The sequence below is a fragment of the Melospiza georgiana genome, chromosome 3 (assembly GCF_028018845.1).
Source record: "Melospiza georgiana isolate bMelGeo1 chromosome 3, bMelGeo1.pri, whole genome shotgun sequence".
Classification (NCBI taxonomy): Eukaryota; Metazoa; Chordata; class Aves; order Passeriformes; family Passerellidae; genus Melospiza; species Melospiza georgiana.
The window spans coordinates 26,347,130-26,370,764 of NC_080432.1; the positions used below are offsets into that span (position 1 = coordinate 26,347,130).

The 23,635-nt window shown below is 39.6% G+C and overlaps 1 protein-coding gene across 2 annotated transcripts in view; it reads right to left on the minus strand.

The window, feature by feature from the left end:
- Positions 1-23,635, minus strand: part of WDPCP (WD repeat containing planar cell polarity effector) — a 148,246-nt gene that overhangs the window by 40,538 nt on the left and 84,073 nt on the right. For both annotated transcript variants that reach the window (XM_058020472.1, XM_058020471.1), the window contains one exon: positions 5,711-5,774. In XM_058020472.1, the coding sequence (XP_057876455.1) occupies positions 5,711-5,774 (64 nt within the window). The remainder of the gene's footprint in view (positions 1-5,710; positions 5,775-23,635) is intronic.

The window sequence follows — 23,635 nt, forward strand, 5'->3', positions numbered from 1 at the left end:
CGTATCCAAAGTACTAAAACTCTCCTGGCTGACAGCCTCTATTTGGAGCATGCTAAATGCAGATGTGGTGCTTAGAGGCATGGGCTAGTGGTGGGCCTGTTAGTAATGGGTTGACAGTTGGACTCAATGACCTTTGAGGACTTTTCCAACCTTAATGATTCTATGACTTGAAGGTTTTCATTTTTTAAGAACTAATTTTTGTTTGAATGTTGTTATACACTCCCTGTTGAAGGTTGCTACCCTCACTGTTCTGTGAGTAAGACGGTCCTCCCTGTGCTGATATTGGCGGTAATAACAGCAACAGCGGCTGCTCAGTGCTTTTAACATGCACAGGGTTGGCATGATTCTGAGTCACTCCAGAACAACAAGGGGCTTTCCAAAAATGTTGTCTAGCATGAACAGTTGCTAATACTCTGGATCTACTCTTTTATCTAGAGTCAAAAAACAGAGGGCTGCAGCAGGGGTGTTATCATTACACAGAATTATAGAAAGGCTTGGGTTGGAAGGGACCTTAGAGATCAACTCGTTCCAGCTCCCTGCCCTGGGCAGGGACAACCTGCCCTTCCCCTAGGCCAGGTTTCTCCCAGCCCCATTCAACCTGGCCTTAAGCACTTCCAGGGATGGGGCAGCCACAGCTTCTCTTGGTGACTTCTGTTCCAGGGCCTCACCACCCTCACAGGAAAGAATTTCTTCCAAATATCCAACCTAAACCTGCCCTCTGCCAGTTTAAAGCCATTCCCCCTTGTCCCATCACTGCATGCCCTTATCAAAAGTCAAGGCTTTTCATTGCATATTAATATTTGAGGTGGAAACCACCTGTACTACCTACAGAGCTCTTTGTGGGAAAATATATTCCTGCAAACTACACTCTCACTGCCCTTGGTTTTGGTCCTCAAAAAGTAAAAGTTTATTTTTGACCATTAATCAAGAGACAATTACCCCCCTTCTCATCTGGCATCACAGACACATGCTGCTCTGTGCATGAACTGTGACACAGAAAGTGAGAAAAAGAAGAACAGTTGGCAAAGTTTTCCCCCCCACTACTTTGCTGAAGATGCCATTTGACATCCAAAGATTTAAGTTATTCCTTTGTTCTGCAAGTCATCTGCTTGCCGGAATTAAAAGGGAAAAGGAGTGTTTGCTGGAAATATTGACCTCTGCATGCTATAAAAGCAACTATGTTTTCCCTAATGTAGAAGATCTCAGGTGAAACCACCCTTCTTTATGTGAGTTTACTGCCACTTGCATCAATATGACAGAAACTCTTACAGGAAAAGTGACTTTACTCTAGAAAGACATGTTTAGATGAAAAAGGTGAGAGTAATAGTGTTAGGAGAAGGACAGAAGGACATGCTGCTTTCAGTAACCCCTCATTTAACAACAAGAACAAGAACTTTAAAACAAAACAGAAAATCTTAGAGAAACTGAGATGATTATGCAGGAAAGCCTGGAACTGACTTGCAGGATCTGCAGAGTCTGCAGGAGACAGCAGCGTCTTCTCATCACAAACACAGGTGTGACTAAAAAAATGTGCAAATGTCTTGGAGCAGAGTAATGGGTTATGAACTTGTGGTGAACTCTGTATTTCCTCTCTTTGTAGGTCTAACTTGGTTGTCAGGAGAAAAGGCCTGAGCAGCAAGGTATGATTTCTATGAAGATTAAACAGCAGATACTGTCGCCTTATTTAGATAACAACAGAAGACCCAAGGGCTCTTGGACAAGTCTGAACTTACAGAAATTTGGATGTGCAGGCAGACTTACTTATAATACATTCTGACAGTGTTTAAGGATTGTCTTTTTGTAGCTGAAACTATGAGAAGTATTGTATACCTCTGTGCAATTTCAAATAGCAAGCTTGAGGACGTAGTGGAAACAACTGCAGAAAATTATGAACTTTTGTCAGTGAAGAGCTTGTGCACTCTGTGTATCAAAGCAGCTGTTATTTCAGGTCTTGGTTTTGCTCATTTTCTGGTTTGAGTAAAAAAATGAAAAGGTGTTAGACGTCCATCATTAACTAACAAGGGCCTTGTAAGAAATAAAGGTTTGCAGTATGTTGGCAAGTGTCTGGCTTTGTTCTTCAAGGTGCTGGTCATGAAGAACAATAAAAAAGTAGCCTTTGCCTCATCTCTAAACCAGCTTTAGAAACAAAAGATTACAGATATGAAATCTCCTAATTAGACCATTTCAGATCTAATTTAGGTGTTTCTCATTCAAATAAACCAGCACAAGTAGATTTTTCTAAGAATTTATAACTCTCTGAGTAGATTAAACCAGAAAACTGAAAAATAATTAAAAAAAAAAGAAGAAGCTTTTTTTAAACCAGATTACAGGCTGCTTTAAAGAATGACAGGAGAAAAAGGAATTAGAAAAGAAATCTGAATATTCATGAAGGATTTTTTTCACACAATTACCTAAGAATTTATGAGTCCAAAGATCACATCTCTCTCAAACACAATGGTGACAATAAAAACAAATTCCAGCTGCTTATCAGGAGCTTGCTGAAAGGGCTCTATTTTATAATTTAACAGCTTGCTTACTTTTTGGACTACTTCCCTTTCCCCCTCACCTTTGTGACTCACAGAGCTGGCCATTGGCAAGCAGAAGTCATTTGAAACACAATGTGCATTTGTCTATAGGATATTTCTGGGCAACACTCCAACATTTCTTCGAAGCATGCACTTTCCTCATCAGTGTATCACCCAAGATCTGACAGTTTTATTAAAGTGTCTTTTCCTTGCATTTGTTGCTACCTTCGGTACATGGGATGGCCTTTTGAATTTTCAGCAGCTGAGAGCTGGACTGCACTACAAAAGCATTTCAAGCTAACAACCTTTCCACTGCTTGATCTTTTCTGTCACAGATTGGATCAGTCACTGTCCAATACTTGGAGCTGTTGTTCTTAATATTATGTCTTTTTCAGTTTTTTTTTTTTAACTTTGTAGGAGATGATATTAATTGATGGACTTGGATGTGACACAAGGGTAAAGCTCAAGGAGAGACACAGCAGTGTATGTGTCTTGCTATGGCCTCATCTAGTGACCCTATAGCTATAGTTGTAAGCCTTTTTTGTTTTTTCTTTTTCATTTCTTTGAAATGAAAAATTAGGCCTCAGGTAGCATTCTCTCAAACTTCTTTGCAGTCTCAAAACAAATAATAGGAATGCTGTAGAGCCCTGTTTGGTGAAACTGATGCTCAGGGTAAATTCTCTAAGATATAGGACATTTCCTCAGGAGTCTCAGGTGATGGGTACTCAATGTTTGCATCCTCCTCAACCTCTGTTGTATCTATTCCTCTCTATCCTTTCCTTTTTGTTCCTTCTCTGCTCCCCTTTAATTAACAGCTCTTTCTTATTTTGCTTATGCCATCAGGTAACTTTAGTTAGACTACTATTTCTTCTTGAAATTCCATTAAATTAATTGGGAATAAGGCGATGTGACTCCGAGAGCTATCTGAGGTTTTAAAAATGGACAAAACTGCTTTAAATATATGCAAAATCAAATTGTATACTAGTAATTGCATTTTGCCTTACATAAACAATATATAGGAATCATTCAGTATTAAGCAGAAGTGAGGGATGCCCAACCCTTACTTAGCAGTAGCATTGTTATACAAATACCTAAAAGGACTGTAAGGTTTCAGGGAACAGGTTATCTAATTTTCACATGGTATTAAGCACAATGAAGCCAAATTCCCTAGAAATTACCATGCACAAATAAATACTCTTAATGACCTATGAATGTTTAAACTTCTTGAGTCCTGTACTTAGTGGACTTGCAGCAGTCCCACTGTTAGCTTATTGTAAAGTTTGTTCATTAGTGACTGACTTAGACAATGAATTAGCAAAAGGACATTTCCCCAGAGGACGCAGGGATGTGTGCTGCTTGTAGCATAATTTAGGGGCAACTATGAGGAATTTCAAAGGTAATGCAAGCAGAACGAGGACATTAAAGAACTGGTTTTGATCTCACAATGACATAAGCCAGGAGGAAATTTCAGAAATATACATTTATGTTTAAGGGCATTGGTAGGATGGGAAATGAAGAGTAGGTGTTGAGAGAGGAAAGAAAAGGCAAAGAGTAGGAAAGGATGGAGTTAATTGCTTTGTGAACAGTGAAACTCCTCTAGAAGAAAGCTGGAGAGACTTTTTGGTGACAGTAGAACATGTTATCTATCACCTGTGGAGCCAGGTACTGACAGTCCCTCCCTCTTGCTAGCAGCTGTGCACCCATCTCAACACCCAACACTGGTGTTTCCCACCCTGGCACAGAGGTGCTCCCTCAACCCTGCAGTCAGCAGAGGGAAGAAAAGAGAAACCGACCACATAGAAAATGCTCTCAGTCATATGAGAGAGGGCCTTTGATGCAAATGCTGGTGATATTTATTCTGTCAGAATGGCTAAAATTAGGGAGTATTTATTATCTGTACACTGGGAGAGCTCTTGACAAAAAGCTTTAATCTGCTCCAGACATACTACAGTCTGAATCTTATATGTGGCTGCAGCAGTGCTTAGCATGATTAGGTATAAAATTTGTATTGAAGAGGTTACATTCAATAAAGAGAGAAAAGGAAAGAGATGATCTAAAAAGACAGAAAATTGAGAGGAGTAAACATAGAACATGTAATGAATTTCCTAAAAGTCTGACATTTCCATCACATTCTTTTGATGCATACTTAGTAAAGTTTATCGCAGTATTCACATCTTTCTAATTAGATGGAACAAGCCAGATGATTAGAGCCGTGAAAAAAACATCAAAAGGTTCACACAACTTTTTATACAATTAGAAGGGAATTTTCATAACCCCTAAAAGCAGGATTTAATTGTGTAATTTAACATACAATTTAAATATCAAGATCAAACTAGCAGGGCAAGTGACTTAATGGGATAAATGATATTAACATCTAGTGTCAAAGCTTAATTTAAACAACAGAATGTCTTCATTATGCAAAAGAGTCAAGCAAACGAATCGTTCAAAGGGCCTTTTTTTCAACAAGCCCTTTCCTATTGTTTCTTTGAAAACAATGAAATCAGCTGTGGAGCAGCAACATGCTGAGAGACTAGGAGAGCACGACTGGCTTTGTCCATCTGACCTCACTGTGACATTGTGGTGCAAGATCTTATAAAACAAGAACCTCCTGCAGTGCTCACACAGAGGACCTTTTAAGAGCTGGTTAATTTTACTTTTGTAGCTAATTAAATGGGAGGAGGCAGAGTGTGCATGAAATGTTAAAACCCTTGTGTTGATGCTGCTGAGCTTTGTTGTTTTAAAAGTACCAGCAGAAGCGTTCATAATTTGTCACTTTTCACAAAACCCCAAGAGACAAACTAAGAGCATTCAGGATCCCCAGGACATGGACAGCTCTTGTGTCCAGGACTCAGCAGTTGGACTTAAAGGAACAAATTAGAAATATATAAGCTTATTAGAGTGAAAGACGACATTCACCCACATCAGGTCAGATGAAGAAAGAGAAAGTTTAAAAACATGTACAATAATTCCTGGAAAATTAAGAATAGCCTGTAGGCCCCACTGGGAAAAATGTCAGTGACTCTGAAGATACTAAATTCCTACTGATGAGTTTCAGGATGGCGAAGGTAGAACAGTTCAGTCTTCAGTATGTGTCCAAGGCTGCAAATGACCTGGAACTGTTTTAATGTGTGCAAAAGCTGACAAATAATATCCTTCAAGAGCCCCTGTCTCCAGAAACAACTCACCATGAACAGGTCCCGAGCACCAATGTCGACAGCAAGCAGAAATGCTTTTTCAAACCTCTGATACCTGAAAGAAAAGGAAACACGTTGCTGGCTGAGGTTAACTTAAGAGCTGCATCACATTTTGCTCATGGACAAGTCCTTCAATGCCCACCAGAACTGATGCCAAAGGTTTATTGGGGAAACCTGATAGGCTCACACTCAGATTGCAGAACTGTGAGGGAGTCCAGTGACTACCCTTAACCTTCTTAATTGCTTAAAACCTTCACCAAGTGGTTCAGTGTTGAGCCCCATCATATCTGGTTGAATCAGAAGGGAGCTGAAGATCCTAACAAATCTGTCCTTTACAAAGATAGCAACCACAACACAGATAAACAGTATCCCCAGCAATGCTGGTAGGAGCCTCAAAATCCTCTACAGAAAATACTAATCCCAAATTTCACATTACTTCAGAGTTTTGTCCTTGCAGACCCCTTGATACAGCTCTCTGAAGATGCTAATCCAATTGAGTCATGAATCCTCAGGGACTAATAGAGGTAGGGGGTGATACTGTTTTGTCTTGTGACTACCTTAGCCCAGCATTAGCACAGAATCCTGAGAGTTTTCTGAGATCCTACAGTGAAAAAGATTGCATCAATGAAGCAAAATAAGGGGCAAAAGAGCAAAATTACCTCTAGATATGCTCTAGAAGGCACTACCTGAGCATCACCCAGAGAAGCAGTAGAGCAGGAAGGGAGCAGTGTGAATGTGGAACTTCACCTTGAGGACCATTCCTTTGGCAATTTGAGACCTTGCTGAACAACAGTTCCTTCCATGTGTGGTGACAGACTGTCCCCTTGGTCTACCCAGACACTACACACCATCTCCTGGGAGTTACAGCAAATAAAAAATCCCATCCACAGGGATGGAGGGACAGGGCCAGGGTGTGTATATCCTCCTGTGTGCAGTCCTGGGGAATTCCACAGAAGCAGGAGGACACGAGCCATCCTTCAGAAGCTTTCTGAGGATGTTATTGGGGAAACTTGATAGACTCATAATCAGATTGCAGAACTGTGAGGTAGGACTGTGGCTACCCTTAACCTTCTTCATTGTTTAAAACCTTCACCAAGTGGTTCAGGGTTGAGTCCCATCAGATCTGGGTGAATCAACATTGCATTGGCAAATGCTAATCCCAATGGAAAATTCAGCATTGGGCTAATGTGTCTCTTATACTAGACATAGACAACCATTATGTGACATTGTATTATGAGAAAGTGATTCGATCTGTACACATTTTCCTTTATTGCACATTTTTAACGGTTTAAAATTAGCTACGAAAATAGGTTTGGTGATTAGTTTTAGAAATGCAAATACCCCAATTTTATTTCAGCTGAGAGGTAGAAGATTGATTCCATATAGAACAATTTTGTATTTGTTCCATTACAAAGTGGGTGAATTTCCCTTTCCACCTGTTAACAATTTCAACAATGGATCAGTTGTAGACACTTGAGGTTTGGAAGGAGGTGACTTCTTTGCCCCAGTGGGGAAAAAAAGCATTGTGATTTCTCAGGGTTAGAAAGGTGTAGGCTGTGCTTGTCAAATGAATATTGTCAGACTGCATCACATGGATGCCAGAATTTGTACATCTCTGCACCTTGGTGGTGCCTTAGGAAACAGTAGGCAGTGCTGCAGCTCCTCCTCAGGCCAGTGTGAACATGAGGAAAGATGGGAATCCTGCTTCCCCTGGCTGGGTAAAGTAATCCCATATGATGCACCACACCAGGATTCCTGTTCCCGGCCACGGCCTCAGCAGTTTCCTGGCTCCCTCCTGTTACAGCCTTATCGCTCTCCTCTCTTCCACCACACACTTGGAATGATTCATCAGATTGCAAGATAGAACCAGAGAGGACTTTTCCTCAAGGAATAACATTCGTGACAAGAAGGCATAATGTGTTAGCTTAAGTAGAAAAGGAAATGCACTCTCCAGGTGAGGTTCCTAAGAGCTGGAGTGGGGAGCCCTTCCCTCCCTAAAGCTAATCTCCCTGCTGTGCCTTCCAAGTACTAATTTGCAGCCCTCCTCACAGAACCAGTTTAAGGGAGGGGAAGAGATAAATTAAAGTTAACCCCTTGATTGCCAGGGAACAGGCAGTGCACCCCCACTTTCTCGTGCCTGTCTGTGTATCTGAACTTTTCAGCATGATTCCCATGACAGATTTTTCATCAAAATACATGGTTTTACAATGATGTTTTTGAAGCTATACCTTAACTAAGAAAAATAAGTAAATGTTAAAATATGTGTATCTTGAACAGCTATCATGCTTATATTTTTTTCCTAGCATGTTTTTTTTTCCATTATGGACTGAATATACATTCTTAGTACTTAGAGGGGAAATGGGAAACTGAACAGAAACCAGCAATATGACTGGCTAAAAAGAATGTCTATATAATTATTTTGTATTTCCAAAGTTATCACTGCATAGACTATTTGAATGACATTTGCTTTAGCCAAGGAAAAAACGCCTGCAACCAAAAAAATATAAAATAACTTTCTCATTTGATTGACTTGCAGAACAGAATCATGGCCTTAAGCTGTAATTTCTTTGCAGTTTCACAAAGATTTCAATTATTTTTCCTTTAATCAACATACATTCTTCAGTCTCATTATGGCCCCTATTCATATAAATATGACATTAACTCATTATTTTCAGATCTGTACTAAGGAAAAAAAAAAGAGGGGAAAAAAGACTATCTAAGAAATGCTCTTCACAAACCAAGAGTGTTGCAAATAACAATCACAGTTACTTCAGAAAATATTATAAAATTAATTGCTTTAAAAGAAGGCAGATTTTACAAAGAAGAGTGACAAGGTTTTTTTGCTTTACTTAGGCCAACAGTATTAAATTAGTCTGGAATATCCAACATTTTTTAACCTAATTTTACAAGAAGATACCTGTTATTCTGAAACCCTTTGTTATGAAAGTTTTGTTGGTTTTAATGTACAGAAACCATTAGAAAGAGGTCTATATAGCATGAGACCAACCTCAAGCTAATAATGTCTGTTTTATAAGCAGGCTTTATCCTAGGAAGACCTCTTACTGTTGTTAGCACACTCACTTAACAGTTTATCAGCTGCTCAAACAAACAAAATACCCCCCAAGTAAAACCTTCTCCCTTTTGTTCTTGTGCTACAGTCAGCAGGAACGATATTTGCTCTCTAAAATGGAATCTCCAGGGCCCTGGTGTTGAACAGTGTCTTCCCACCCCCTCCTCCTCCTTGCCCCTTATTGCTTGGTTCACAATAACTCCAGCAATCAAGACTTATGTCTCTTGAAAAAGAGAGATAAGGAAATCCACCTGCAAACCATGAAGTTCAGCCACTTGTTTGGTCAAAATGACAGGCAACAGAAATATGACCTTCAAGATTAGAACTCTGAAACTGCAATTAACTATGTAGGACACACAGGAAAACACTTCCCTGCAAGCCATTTAGTAGATACCACATTAACTTCAAATTCTCACATAACTAAAGAATACCGTTATTATATGCATTTCTGTATGCATTCTAAAATGTATAAAAAATTTCTGTTAGTATGGACAAGGAAATCAAGGGGAAATGGGACTAATATAACAACAGGCATGTAGGTCAAAAATGGTCAAGGCAGAGAGGAATCCAGACTTGCCTTCCATGGTGAAGTGACAAACCTGCTGCCTGCCTGTATTTTGGGAATATGACCTAACTGAAAAGATGCCAGGAAATAATTTTATTTTAAAACTAAATAAAAAATATACATAATAAAAAAATATAATGTTATCTGTAACTTCAGAAAGGCTATTTTGTTCACTGGCATAAATAATAAGAGAACCAAATGCCTGGGATTTCCTTCTGTTGGATGTTCAGAAATACTGTAATTTGAAACACTGTTGATCAAAAAAATGTGTATAGATTGCAGCCCGCTGAGAAGGGACAAGAAGTCTTTTTGGTCTTTAGAAAATGTTCTACAAATATGTAAAAAGGCAAAATATTTTCATCTGTATTCCACAACTCCTAAATTGAATGTGGCCACTTAAAGATAGAGATACATTTTTCAGACTGAAAATGGTCAACTTGAAAACACTTGTAATATTTAACCATAATATTCAAGCGTCTTGCAAGACCTCCAAGAACCAGGAAAATAAAATAAAAATCACGTGGAGAGAGGAGGAAGGGAAGGGAGAGGGAGCTCATGCAGGCAAGCAATATAGTGCAGAAAAGATGGAAACATTTCTTTAGGGACTAGTTACAACAACAAGCCTTCTTAGACATGCTCATCGACCATGTAAGCATATTCCTTGTGCTGGGCTGATAAAGGAGGGCTGCAGCAGCTTTTGCCTTGTCTTCAATAAGAGTACACAACATTTAGAAAATAATCTGCAGGGGAAGAGCTCTGGCACAAATAATATTTATAAGGCAATCCTTTTTAATGGAAGAAATTTCAGAGTCCTCCTCATCTCACAGTCCAATCAAGAGTGATATGCATTCAAAAAGTGGATATTAAATATGCACTGAGCAAACAGAACAGGAAAAAATGAATATTGAAATAATTTACATGTAATCAAACTACACTGAAATTAAGTTTTAATTGTTCAGTATTCCATGATGCATATGCAGATTTTAAAGTATTCAGAATATCAATCAAGTGTTTACTTACATCAAGCAATTGTATTTAAGCATACAAAACAGATGATGAAAATATGTTCAATCAGCTACAGCTCCCAACATTTACTGCTGGGTTTACATGATCACTTTTAATTCAGTTATTTCATTTAATATTTCAATTTAATAGCTCATTCTTTCATTCAATTTCTAGGCATCTTGCCCATTTCTTAAACACAATAATAATAATTATTCATAAAAGGAGCTGTTTCCTCATAAATTCTCCTATCAGCAATTTTTGGAACAGAAATGGTTTTCATGCTTTTTTCCCCCTCAAAAGATGTTGTTATTATCTGAAATATTTTCCTTTTAAATTAGACAATATTAAAAAAAAGAATAACATCTGTAAAATTACTCTGAACTCCGTTCTGTTGGAATTCCAATCCAGAATAATTAGAGATTATCAGGTTAAAGAACCTAAAAATTGCGTGGCTGGGTTGCTAAGTGGTTGATTTAAATGGGACAGATTAGTTTTTCACCAACTGTTGATCACAACACCACTGATTTAGGCATGTAGCTGTATGTCAGCTTCAGAGCCTTTTTACAAAATCAGGGCTAAAAGGACTTATATATTTCACAGGAAAAATTCTCATGTGTAATGGTCCTTAAAATGACAACCCTGAAATTCTATTGAGCTCCAATAAGATACTTTAATGTAAATTTTCAGTAAATTCTGAAGACTTAGATTGCTGTGTAATCCATTGTATATAAAGTATAGTATTAGTCAAAGGTTTATATCCTGCATTTTATATTGAATGCTGAAAAAGTGGTACTTAAGAGTTCCTGGAGAGGAATAAATACATCAAGATCTCACATTTCTTTAAAAAAACCCAGATAAACAACAAAAAAAACTCACTTTAAGTGAAAGTCAACCAAAACCCAAAATGATTTTACCCTAATGAGTTCAGTAGGACGCCCTATTTTAAATAAGGTGCTTGTAGAAAACTGAATACAGCCTAAAGACCAGGAACTCTCCAAAGAACCTATTTTGTACTTCCTCCTACACAGGCTCAGCACAGCAACTCTTCCTGTTCCCAAAAATTCCCTGCCAGAACATCCTCCAGCCAACACTGTCTTCTCCCAGCAGGGCATCCACGGCCCCCTCCCAACCAAGGTTTGAACAAGAGGCCATGTGGACCCCGCTCGGTGTTCTGCAGCACAGGTCTTGATTGGCAGAACTTGTATCTGCTGAACTTTCACTGTAGCTTTTTGGGACACAGATAACCTCCTGCATTCTATTTAACCCCAACTGGTTGCTGATTTTCACAAAACTTGCAGGCATTTGCTTATTTCTGAGACTTCTACCCTCTGTTAAATTGGCTGAGATTCCCTAGTGATTCTGGAAGTTAGTAGGGAAGTGCCAGAAGGATCAATGGATGCGTTGGAAAGCTCCACCCTCTGAGATGCCAGCAGTATTATTTTGCCAACCTGCTGTTATTATGCCACAATGCTTTTAGGTTATGAGCTCCTTTGAACAGGACACAAACCTCTGAGGAAGGTTCACAGCCTCGTTACCTTCTAAGATACCGACGAAGAGAAAGTGCTGCAGAGCACACCAAGGGCTAATGGAGAAACAGCCACTGGGTCTATGTGTGTGGAGTCAAGGGGATAATCTCCTAAATTGCATCCTAAATTGTATTTTAGATGCAGGAGCCCTAAAAGTTGTCCAGGCATAATCTATACATCCCTTCAGGCTCAGATTTAGCAAAGCATTAATGCATGGGTTTATGACCTATAATTTTCCATGGGCCCTAAATATGGGCATGTTAAGTGAAGTGCTGGATTTGTGGCTTGAGTGACTTGTTTAAAAAGAAATCCCTTATGGAACCTTTCAAAGGTCATACACAAATAGGTCTCAGGTAAGTCAGAGAATAACCATGAGAAAATACAGTATACAAATAGAAAAATACAAGTATCTCAAGGCATCCAAAATTTCAGTCACTTGAAAGATACTGTCAAGTTACATAACTCTTACCTAAAGGAAGTCTACCCATAACTTTATAGATTTTTGGGCGTAGAACTGAATGCCCTTCACATCAAAGGGTACCCTCTGGTTTGAAGCAAGAAAGCAAACAAGCAAACCAAATTAAAAAATAGGAAGAAAGAGAAAGCTAATAAGGGGAGCCAGACAGAATGACTCTCTGGCCAGAGAAAGCCCTTGAGGGCTTTAACTGGTTGTGAATCTTGAGGTCGTTCCCAAACCAACCATAAAAAAAGTTAATAATCTTTGTATGTGATTCCTATCTTCTAGAATGATATTCTGCTCTAGGAAACCAATATTTATTTTTGACTGAAACAGTTCAGCTGACTCTGCCTTACACACTTCTTCTCAGGACAAAATTTTGAGTCAGTTTTTCAAGTGAACCAACTTAATTTTTGAATGAAGTAGTTTAATAATAAGGGATCATTTAAACCTTTAAAATACATACTTAGCAAGAAATAGTTTAGATATATGAAATATTCTAGAAAAAGCAGTGGGTCTAGGTATAAAGAAGGATATGTCATTTGTTTGCTGAAATTTGCTCAAATAAATTATAAACCAGTTATAAACTGTAACACTCTGGAACTGCCTCGTACCTACACTGAAGAAGCATTTGTTTAAAGATCCTGATTCTGTGAACACTTATGCCACACACTTCCCATGTGATGCTGGTCATTCACATTGGCTTGGGTTCTTGTAGGATGGGCCACTGAAAAGTACGACTGCATCCCCTTCCTACTGTGAATGAGAATTCTTTCACATCTGACAAGGGCTCCAAAATTTTCCAAAGCAGGTGCCATAAAAGTCTGGATAACAAGAATTGATTACTATCATAAAATATTATTACATAAATTGAAACTATTACAATTCGTATATTTTAAAACTAGATCCTGTCTTTTATTGTAATTTGTACTTCCTTTCAATTTCCTACACTCCTTATTTCCTTTTTCATACTCATTTTCCTTCAAGAGAACATCTATTTTGTTGCCATAGCAGTATTTCCCTACCTTGCAATTTTATCATCGTGGCTTTACTTCAGGTTTCTCTAAGCTGCAACCAACACCCACCCAGCAAACAGAGGCTTCCCCCACCCCCAAACCTCTTCATTCCTCCAACCTCTCACTACTTAGGAACTTCTCAACAGCACATCTTTATCTTTAAATACAGACACACTCCAACATACTCTTCCAAAGTACTCTGGGCTAAAAACAGGTGTTAATTAAAAATGCTGATAAGAGTCAGTGACACCTGTTGTTTCACATTTATTTTACTCAACCCTGTCTGTTAAATCCTAGCCTTTATTGCATTAATTCGCTTCTGCTTTTCTTCTTTTCCAGCTTTATCCCTCTCACTCTGGTGATCATGTAAACTTAACAGTATGTCTTGAAAGCTGGATTTTATTGAGCAAACATATCAGCATGTCTACACACTAAAGACAGCTATATAACAGAGGCCCAGTATCATTGCTGTGGTTAAGGATGAGTTGCTGCCTTTATAATAAATCCCTATTGTGTACATGAGATATCTCTGCAATTTTGAGCTGCAGCAGATGGAAATTTGGTATTAAAGTTAAGATGAACAGGCCCTTTTCCTCCTTTGCTTTCTATGAGGTACAGGGCCAATTCTCCCTCATGCCTGACATTGGATAAGATGTGCTTTTTTAGTGCTAAGACTTCTCGGAGAAAACATATTACCTCAATATTTTCTAAAGCTGGCTGCCTAGAGATAAGTATCTACTTACAGAATCATGATGCAGGGCCAAATTTTGAATAATCTGCTGAAATATGGGTCCATTAGAATATATTTACCTTTTCCATCTATGTTTGTCAATAACCAAATTATTTCTTTATAATGAAATAATGCAGTGGTAATGTTCATACAATTCCCAAACATAACAGCTCCATTGCAGCAAATACAGCCATGGAAGAGACAGACAAAATATTGTCTGGAACTTTGTATGAATTTTGACACATTTTTAAGGGAGCAAATAGAAAACTATTGAGTCTGATGTGCTTTTTCTGCACAGCATCATGTCCAGAACATAAAACATAGAAACAGCCTTTTGCTGAGAGTGAAGGCACTCCTGACCTAATCCCTTACCATTAGCTGGGAGAGAATATTAGAACAGGGCAAGCATATGGTGATACTTCCCTAAGTAGTCTCCCAGTCTCCAACAATTTGTGGTTCAGGGATTTGCTGAGCCAGAGGTGGTTTCCAGGCTGGTATTCCTCTTCTCTGAACCTTGCCTTTGAACTCACATACAATTTTAGCATCCACAACATCCTGTGGTAAGGAGGTTCATATTTTAATTATATGTTATGGGAAGAATCACTATATTTTGAAACAGCCACGTGTTAGCTTTGCTTGATGACCTCTATTTTTTGTATTAGAAGAAGCAGTGAGCAGTCATTTACTGTGCTCTTTCTCCCTAACACTCACAATTTAATAGATCTCTATCTCTGCTGCTTCTCTTTAGGTCAAGGAGTTCTAGTCTATTTAGCCATTCCTTTCACTAAAGCTGTTTCATGCCTTTAATCATCTTGGCTGCCCTTCCTAAACCTTTTTGAGTTCTACTATATCTTTTTACAGATTGCGGGACTCCAAAACTACACACAAAATTCAGGTGTACTGAAGTTCACTGTTTTCTTTTCTAGTTCTTTTCTAAGAATTCCTAGTTTGCAATGTGTTTTTTGTACTTCAGCTGAGCACTGAACTATTTTATAGCTGTAGAGTTATAGGACCAAATTCTTCTTCCAGAATAATGTTGAGCTCAGATTGCATCAGGTTACACATGAAGTTTGGAGTCACACACCACTGTGTACAACACGCTTCACTTTGAATTTATTTAGATTTAATTTTACCTTCAATTTTGACACTATGTCATTGCATCCTGTGAAGCCCTTCTGCTGCTCTTCACAGTAGGTCTTATCTTTACTAGTGTTAATAATTTAGTGGCATTAGCAAATGCTGGCAGCTCACTGTCTGCTCCTTTGCCAGGTTACTTCCAAGAACAGATCTGCTATACTTATAATTTCCATTGGTGACCTCCATGATGACTGACCATTTACTCTTACTCTCTTTCTTACCTTTTAATTAATTACTTATCTATGAAAGGGAAGCTTTCCTCTAATCCTGTGGCAGCTTAGTTTCTTTAAGACATATTGGTGAGAGCCCTTCCAAAAAGGTCTTCAATGGTCAAACTTTCATCAGTAGCAGCTGGATACCCATTACTCACATGATTGCTGACATCAAAGAAGTTGAGTTTTGAGATGTGACTTGCCTTTACAGAAATCCTGCTGACTCTCCCCCTATATGTTATTTGTCTGTATGTTCACACATTTTTAAAACAGAGTTTCTACTAATTTCATTGGTACAGAGGCTGGACTTACAGGGCATAGTTCTCCAAGGTCTCTCCAGATCGTTTTAAAAACTAACTTTATATTTTCCCTGTTTTTGTCCTCAGGTGCTAAGGTCATTCTAAATGTGAGGTTACACACCACAGTATTTCAGATGTTTTATCCTTTACTAGCTTTAGAAATTCTGAATTAATTTTACCTAGTGCTGGTCATATATTACTATTTATCTATTTCTAGTTGACACTTCAACACTTACCAGTGTAAACCAAGAAACATCCCTATTCCCTCCTATCTCGGCCAACTGGTCAAAAGGAGATTTTTAAAGAGATCTACATGCCTGTCTGCTTTTTGTACCTTTTTGTAAAACTTTCTTGATATATATTTTTTTAGTCTATGTGCCTCTCATTCTATTACAGAAACTATCTGAACATCTAAGATCTTTCTGTTAACTGGCCAGTAATAATGTGATACAGGAGCTAGACATTTACAGTGCAAATCATTCCATTTATCTTCAAACAGCTTACCTTTACATGGCTAATTTAAGCTAATTAAGTAGGCTCCTTTTGTAGTTAATTGATAGGGATAGGCACTGACATTTGACTCTTCATGCTTATCTGAGATATCTCCCTTCAATGGGATTACTCATCCTTTGGGTGCCCATGTCTTTATCCTAACTACAGAGGAAGCCCAGGTGAGCATGTAGGACACATAAATTCTACATTATTAAGGCATGAGAGGTGCACCCCCAAGACACTGCACCAATTTATTGGACAAATGACTTTTGCTGACTTTTTTATAAATTTTCCTTTTGGTGTTCTTTCCTTCACAGGCTCTTGGGTTTTGAAGAACCATAAAAGGCAGATCTGCATTTGAAGACAGAAAGCCTAGGGCTGCCTGACTATTCAGTTAGCTCTTCCTGCAGGGTACTGGATGGAAATGGGAGAAAAGTCAGAAAAAAATCTGAGGGAGGGAGAGAAAACTCTGATCTGATGAGCTGAGTTCACAACAGAATATTGCCAGATGGTCGACATACAGTAAAGGGAAGTGTAATGGTGGGGCTCAGGAAGACTTTGAAGATGAATGGAGAAAAAGTGTCTTGGTAGAGAGATGAGACATGAACTGATCTGGAAAAACTTCAAAGAAAAAAATAAATCTTAAATTCAATTCTTGATCAGGACCTCAAATTAGAGATTTTTGAGAGTCACTCTAAAAGAAGATGCTATTAGTGACTAGGTGGAGTTGATGGAGAGGGAGAAACCGATGACTTGGGAAGGCTCAAGGATGGAGATATGTTGCTAAGAACTAATTCTTGAGAGGTTTGTCCAAGAATATATTTGCATTGTTTATGCAGTCAGTGTATGCCCAAAGCCCTCAAGATTTCAGGGAAATTGCACAGCTAGTACAGCAGGAAAAAGCCACCTTACGAGGGCAGATTATCAGTTACACAACACAAGAGTGGTCTCAATGTGGGCTCAGCTTCTGAAAGTAGCAATATCAAAGTCAGATTAACCAGCATGTGGGAATAGATTTGGCACAAACAATATTGGTCCAGCGTAGCTATTTTGTGTTCTTTTTTTCTAGTGCAGTCCCATGGGTGGGGACGTAGCAGAGAACTGGATGACTTCTGGCACTGTGGGCCACCAAACTGCATCTGCAGCTGGCTGTGCACACTGGCTCCAGATTACAGCAGCTCTGGGGCTGCTCTAAGTGTGTCTAAGGGGCCATTCTTCCTATCCTCCAAGCAATGTCTCTCCCATTAGGTTGAGCAGCAAATCTTGCCCAAATCTCTGAGCGATTTGTCAAGGTTTCTCTTCATGGCATTTTGTTCTCAAGGAATGATGTCATGTAATTCGTTGTCCCTCCACCCCAATATTTTGCTCATTATTTCTTACATTGTAATCATTGCCAGAGAATTAAATCCTAGAGACATTCCTGTAGCATCAAAGTATCTGACTGAAATTGAAAACTGTGTTGGGACTAGTTTAAGAAAAGAAATCATTAACAACATAGGACTGAAGCAAAGACAGTCTAAACTTTTTATGAGATCTTTAACCTCTTTAACTGCAAAAATAACGTAGTTCCATTAAATAGGTGCCTTTATTTCTTGTTTCTGAAACAGGTCAAGAAGCATGACCAGGGGAATCTTTTCATGTGTAGTTCCATCACAGCAATACAAATTCTCATTTATCAGTGCTGTGGTAATATGAAAACCTTTGGTTTTGATCGTTTTTCAAAAGATGACAAAAAATGACTCTTCAAAGTCTTCTCCAGAAGGTGCTACTTTAGTGAAAATGCTACTACTGAACTTTCTCCCATAGAGATGAATTCTGTTCATGTGGCCACCATAGAGAACCTGACTGCCATCAATGATCATTTTATCTGAAGGCATAATTTAATGCCTAATAGGTTGCCTTATGAATATAAAAGACATTCTTAGTCCTCAACCATGTCATCATTAATGTTTATACATATTTTGTGACACACTATGTACCAATGTAATTATAATTCTACTTCTAGGGTGCTCTTAAAAAGGATCATAAAAGCTCTTTGCTCACTCTGTCTCTCAGTTCCATACAGTTGGCAGCAGATGGGATTGAGAACTATTCCTATGAAGCTGAGGCATTTTTTTCACCTTTGATTTAGGGTCCTATTTAGGATGGAAATACTCACAGTGAATATCCACTTTGGAGATTGCAGTGTAGTGATACAGGAACCTGCTTACCAAGGGGTAGTTAGTACTGCATTAGTGATATACCTGCAGGGCAAAAGAGCTTTATTTTAGCTTTTCAAAGGCTGTCTTGGACTTAAGTGATAACTGTCTGTGTCCAGGCATCATGTATAGTATAGAAGTGCACTTCAGAACTCTTGAATAGTAAAGTGATTCATAAAGATCAGTGGTGGCTGGAAGCAGGTCTCCCCTGATGCTAATGACCACTTACCTTCTCATCTTCTTTAAGAATGTTTATTTACAAAGGAGCCCTATCAAGTCCTGTGGCAAAGTCATAGCACTTGATGAATGTTCTGCTCAATGTGAAGATAATTTTTTGCATTTACCCAATAGCATCTTACATGGAACACTGCAAAGAGTAAAACACTTCTGAGATTTGAGAAGGAGTGAAAACAGCAAAAGTAAAAATATGGTGGAGGTTCTCATTTTTTGGATTTATAAAAAGGAGAATCTTTCATGAATCCATCCAAAATTCTATCGGGGAATGTGATCAGAGTTGCATCTTTCTCTTGAGAGATGAAAAAGCATTATGTTGTTATTTACAACAAAGCTTTGCTTTGTAGTTAAACATATTTGTACTATGGGGGGGAAAAAAGCCAAATTACATTCTCTTAATGAAATTATCAGATTTAAAGGTGCAAGTGGTTTTGAATCTTAGTATTTTTCCATGTAGGGAAAAAAAAAGGAAAAACAATCCTTAAACTGGGTATTCACAAACACAAAACAAAATTACAAAGGAGGAAAGGGCACAGCAGAACCGCAGAACTGTGGCTGCATCTTAATTCTGCAACTCCTGCACTGCATTTCAGACTTTACTTTCTAGCCCTGCTTTCTCACTCAAAAAATGGAACACAACAGAGCAGGCGTGTGCTTGTGCCAGTGTGTCCGTGTCAAACAAACAAGATAATTTCATGCATTAGAAAATATGACAAGCACAATTTACAAATGCTTGATCAGAGTGAAGCTAAGCCATGAGTCAGCGATGCCGCAGTTAACGAGTGAAAAATGGTTCCATCCCATTCCGTGTTCCCTGCACGGCTGCACGAGGCTGTGAGACAGAGGCAGGAGGTGTTGCAGCCACTCCCCCAGCACACAAATACACCTAGCAAAAGGGTGGGGGCAAAAAGGGAGGTTACAGCTCCCCAAGGCTTCCCAATAAATCCACCTCTGCTCAGCATTTTACATAATGATATAATGCGTTATATTATTATAAGCAGTGACGTCATAATGAAATACCAGAGTGCTACTGAAGTGGCAAGGAACACCTAAGATACATTTCTGTACTTGTAATTCAGTTCCTGTATTTTTTAATTATAGATAAGGATTTAGAGGTAAAATAATTATTCATTCCATAAATACTGTTTAATGGATCCCTGGCATATAATTAAGAGGCCTTTAATTTTAATTTTGTATACTGAATGCTTGTTTTTGGAGGCATTCCATATTTTACATTCAGGGCCTCCAAAGCTCTAAGCTTCTATTTTAGTGGAAGCTGAAGATGATGTGTGGTTTGCAAATTTAAGAACTTAGCTTTTATAATGATGGATACAAATAACATGGCTGAATCCAAAATATTGCAAAGAATTTTCCTTCCGTCTTATTGCAATCTGTTTCAATTGTGCTGTCAGTGTTCCTTTGCCCATCTCAGCTTGGACAGATCATCTTCTTTCTAAAGTGCCTTCACGTCTAAAAAGGGAATCTCCCATCACTGCATTCAGCATTTTCTAGAAACTGACTTCATTGATGGCAGAAAAATAGATACACTATAATCTCCCTAAAACTGTGAAAATGGATGTCCCCAGTTATTTTGAACTGAACCTTTTCGCCTACAGTAAACAGTAAAATCACTGGCACATGGTTTTTACGAGGTGAGGATAGCCCTTCTGGAAAGGTAACTGTGTTTCTCAGTTCTAGTAAACACAGACACTAACATCTTTAAGAGTACAACAATAAATGGAACTTTTTTGGCAGACTCAGCAGGCGGGTCAAAGACTGTCTCAGCATGTAGAATGAATTAATATTTCTCTCCCATGAGCTGGTCCTTCTAAAAAGGCTTAAGGCAGATTGGTGGGGTATTCAAAGGAAAGCTAGAGAGTGGGGTAAAACCTTTTGCTTATATGAACATTTTTCAGATTTAGATCTTGAAATATTTAAGCATTTTAATGTTTTAATCTTGTATGAAAAACTCCACCCTTCCCTGTCCATCCCTGATATGTCTGGTCTCCTCCACAGCCCACCACACACATCCCAAGCTCTCTTCTCCCATTTGGCTCTGTGCTGCCATTCTGCCCTTCTTGCAGGACACTGTACATTCCCACGCCTGCCTTCAGACTTTTGCCCCCAACACTTTGTCTTTTACTCATGCTCCCTCCTAACCCCACTTCTCTGACTCTTCCTACCAGACATCTGAGCTCCTCTCCTTAGTTCTTTGTCTTCTAGGTTTAACTTATGTGAATCTGCTGCTTGCTCTTTCTGAAGCCCAAATGAACTGCAGAAGGCCTACTCCATGCCAAAAAATACTTTTTGAATATCAGCCACAATTTTACTGCACATAGTTTAGAAAGCACTATGCTTCCTCCATTTGCTGCCCTAGGGTACAAAATGATCACTTTGCTTTAGTCTCCTCACACTCACAAGAGAGTAACAAATGTCCTTTAATGCTGCATCAAGTTTACGGTCTCAGTTTACAGGGTTTCTGCATCCAAGTCTTCTGGTTTGGTCATACAGACACATCCGTTGTGATGAAAAAAATCACTCTGAAGAGATACATTAGCTCTTTGTAATTAGCCTGCAAGTATTCAGTGCTAAATGAAAAATGGTAAAAAAGTGAATACATCAAATAATAGAATCATAGAAACATCTAATACCCTGAGTTAGAAGGGACCCACAAGGATCATGAAAGTCCAGCTCCTGGCCCTGCACAGGTCAGCTCCAAGAATCCTATGCCTGCAAACACTGTCCAAACCCTCCTTGAGCTCTGTCAGGCTTGGTGCTATGACCACTGCCTGGGGAGCCCTGTTCCAGTGTAAAAGCATCCCCTGGTTGAAAAACCTCTTCCTAATATTCAACCTAACCCTCTCCCAGCACAGCTTCAGGCCTTTCCCATAGGTCTGGTCACCAGAGCGAAGAGATCAGTGCCTGCCTTTCCACTTCTCCTCATGAGAATGCTGACCACAATGAGGTCTTCCCTTGGTTTCCTCTTCTCCAGGCTGAATGAACCAAGTGACCTTCTGTTTGCCAGGGCACTGCTTTCCATCAACCAGGATCCCCAGGTCCCTTTCCATGGCACTGCTCTCCAGCCTCTCATTCCCCAGTCTGTACATCCAGGGCTGCTCCATCCCAGGTGCAGAATCCATCACTTGCCCTTGCTAAACTTCACATGGTTGGTGACTGCCCAGTCCTCTCATTTGCTGAGGTCTCTCTGCAGCATCTCCCTGACTTGGAGGGAGCCAACAGCTCCTCTCCCTTGTGTATTGTCTGTGAACTGGCTCAGTGTCCCTCCAGTCCTGTGTCCAGGTCATTTATGGAGATGTTGAGGAGCACAGGGCCAAGGATGGAGCCCTGCAGAACCCCAGTAGTGACAGGTCCCCCCTCCAGTCTGATGTCACCCCGTTCACTGTAACCCTTTGTGCCCCAGCTGTGAGCTCACCCATCCCAGGATGTGTTTATCCAGCTGAGGGATGAACATTTTGTCCAGAAGGATCCCATGAGAGACAGTATCAAAAGCTTTACTGGAATCCAAAAGCACAACAACAACTGGCTTCTCTTGATCAGCTGGGTGAGTTACCCTGCCATAAAAGGAAATCAGGTTTGATAAAAGGAGCACTCTCCTGTCTGAAGAAGCTGTGCTGGCTGTGACTGAGGAGTGCTTTGTCCTTCAGGTGCTCTTCAATACCTCCAGAATAATCTTCTCCATAATTTACCAGTCACTGAAGTGAATGTGACAGGCCTGAAGTTTCTAGGGTCATCCCTCTTGTCCTTCTTGACAATGTTTGGCAGCTTCTGGTTAGCTGTGGCCTCTCCAGATTCCCAAGCCAGTTCACAAATCATGGAGGCAGAGTTCACAATGACATCAGCCAGCTCCTGGAGTGTTCTCAGATGGATCCCAGCGGGCCCCACAGACTCATAGGGGTGCAGCTGGAGCACTGGAATGGTCCTCAGGGCTCAGTTCAGGGCACTGGGAGCCCCTTACCCCATCAGTGGTGTTGACAGAGACAAAGAAAGCATTAAACATCTTTGCTTTATGGCCCTGTTTGTGAGGTGACAATCCTCATCCTGTAACAGGCTGATGTTATCACTGCACTGACTTTTGTTATTAGTGCATTTTTTAAAAACCCTGTTTTTATGGTCTCCCACAGCTCTGGGCAGCTTCAGCTCCAGTTGAGCTTTGGCCACACAAATTTTCTCCCTGCAGTGGTGAACAGCACCTCTGTATTCCTTCCATGTCACCTGACCTTGCTTTCTCTGACAAACAGGTAGTGGGAGGAACTCCCCATTTTCAGTGTCCTCATGGGCATAACATGGTGACCTGAGAAGGCAGGAGCATAATTCCCTTCTCACTTTTCTCCTATTCTGAATCCACAGCTGGAAATCAGGCTGGCAGGAGTGCCTTGCCTTGCTAGTCTATCACAGACAGATGTAATAGCAGCAGCTGCAACTTTCATGTGTCTGAATTAGTGGGCACTGTGCCTCCCTATGATCCTCCTAGACATTGCATCACGCCTGGTTGGCATTCACTCACCCAGAACCATGGTTTACCATTCTCCAACAAATCTGTAGTTCTCTCTGCTTAGCCTACATTTAAATCATTCTAGTCACTTAAGAAAACATCTAAAAGGAAAAAAACACCAATTAAGGCACAGCCACTTTAATGCAATAATGATCAGCTCTGAACATCATTTCCTTGCTTTCTATCAGATAAATCTCCCATATTTGAACATTTAATTTTGTACTTAGATTATGTCTTCTGAGATAAGCTTTAAGCATTACCATCTGTTCTGCAGCAATCACATGATCCTATCACTTTGATTCGGTTGAATACAAATCCCTTTGAAAATAGGAAAACAGCAAAATAACAAATTTGTTCCAAAAACTGCCACAACCATAGATTGTTCAAAGGCTGTTTTACAGTGGGAGGTAAAAGACACGAGGAGACTCTCGTGCACACCTCCTGCTGTGCCCCACGCTGTCC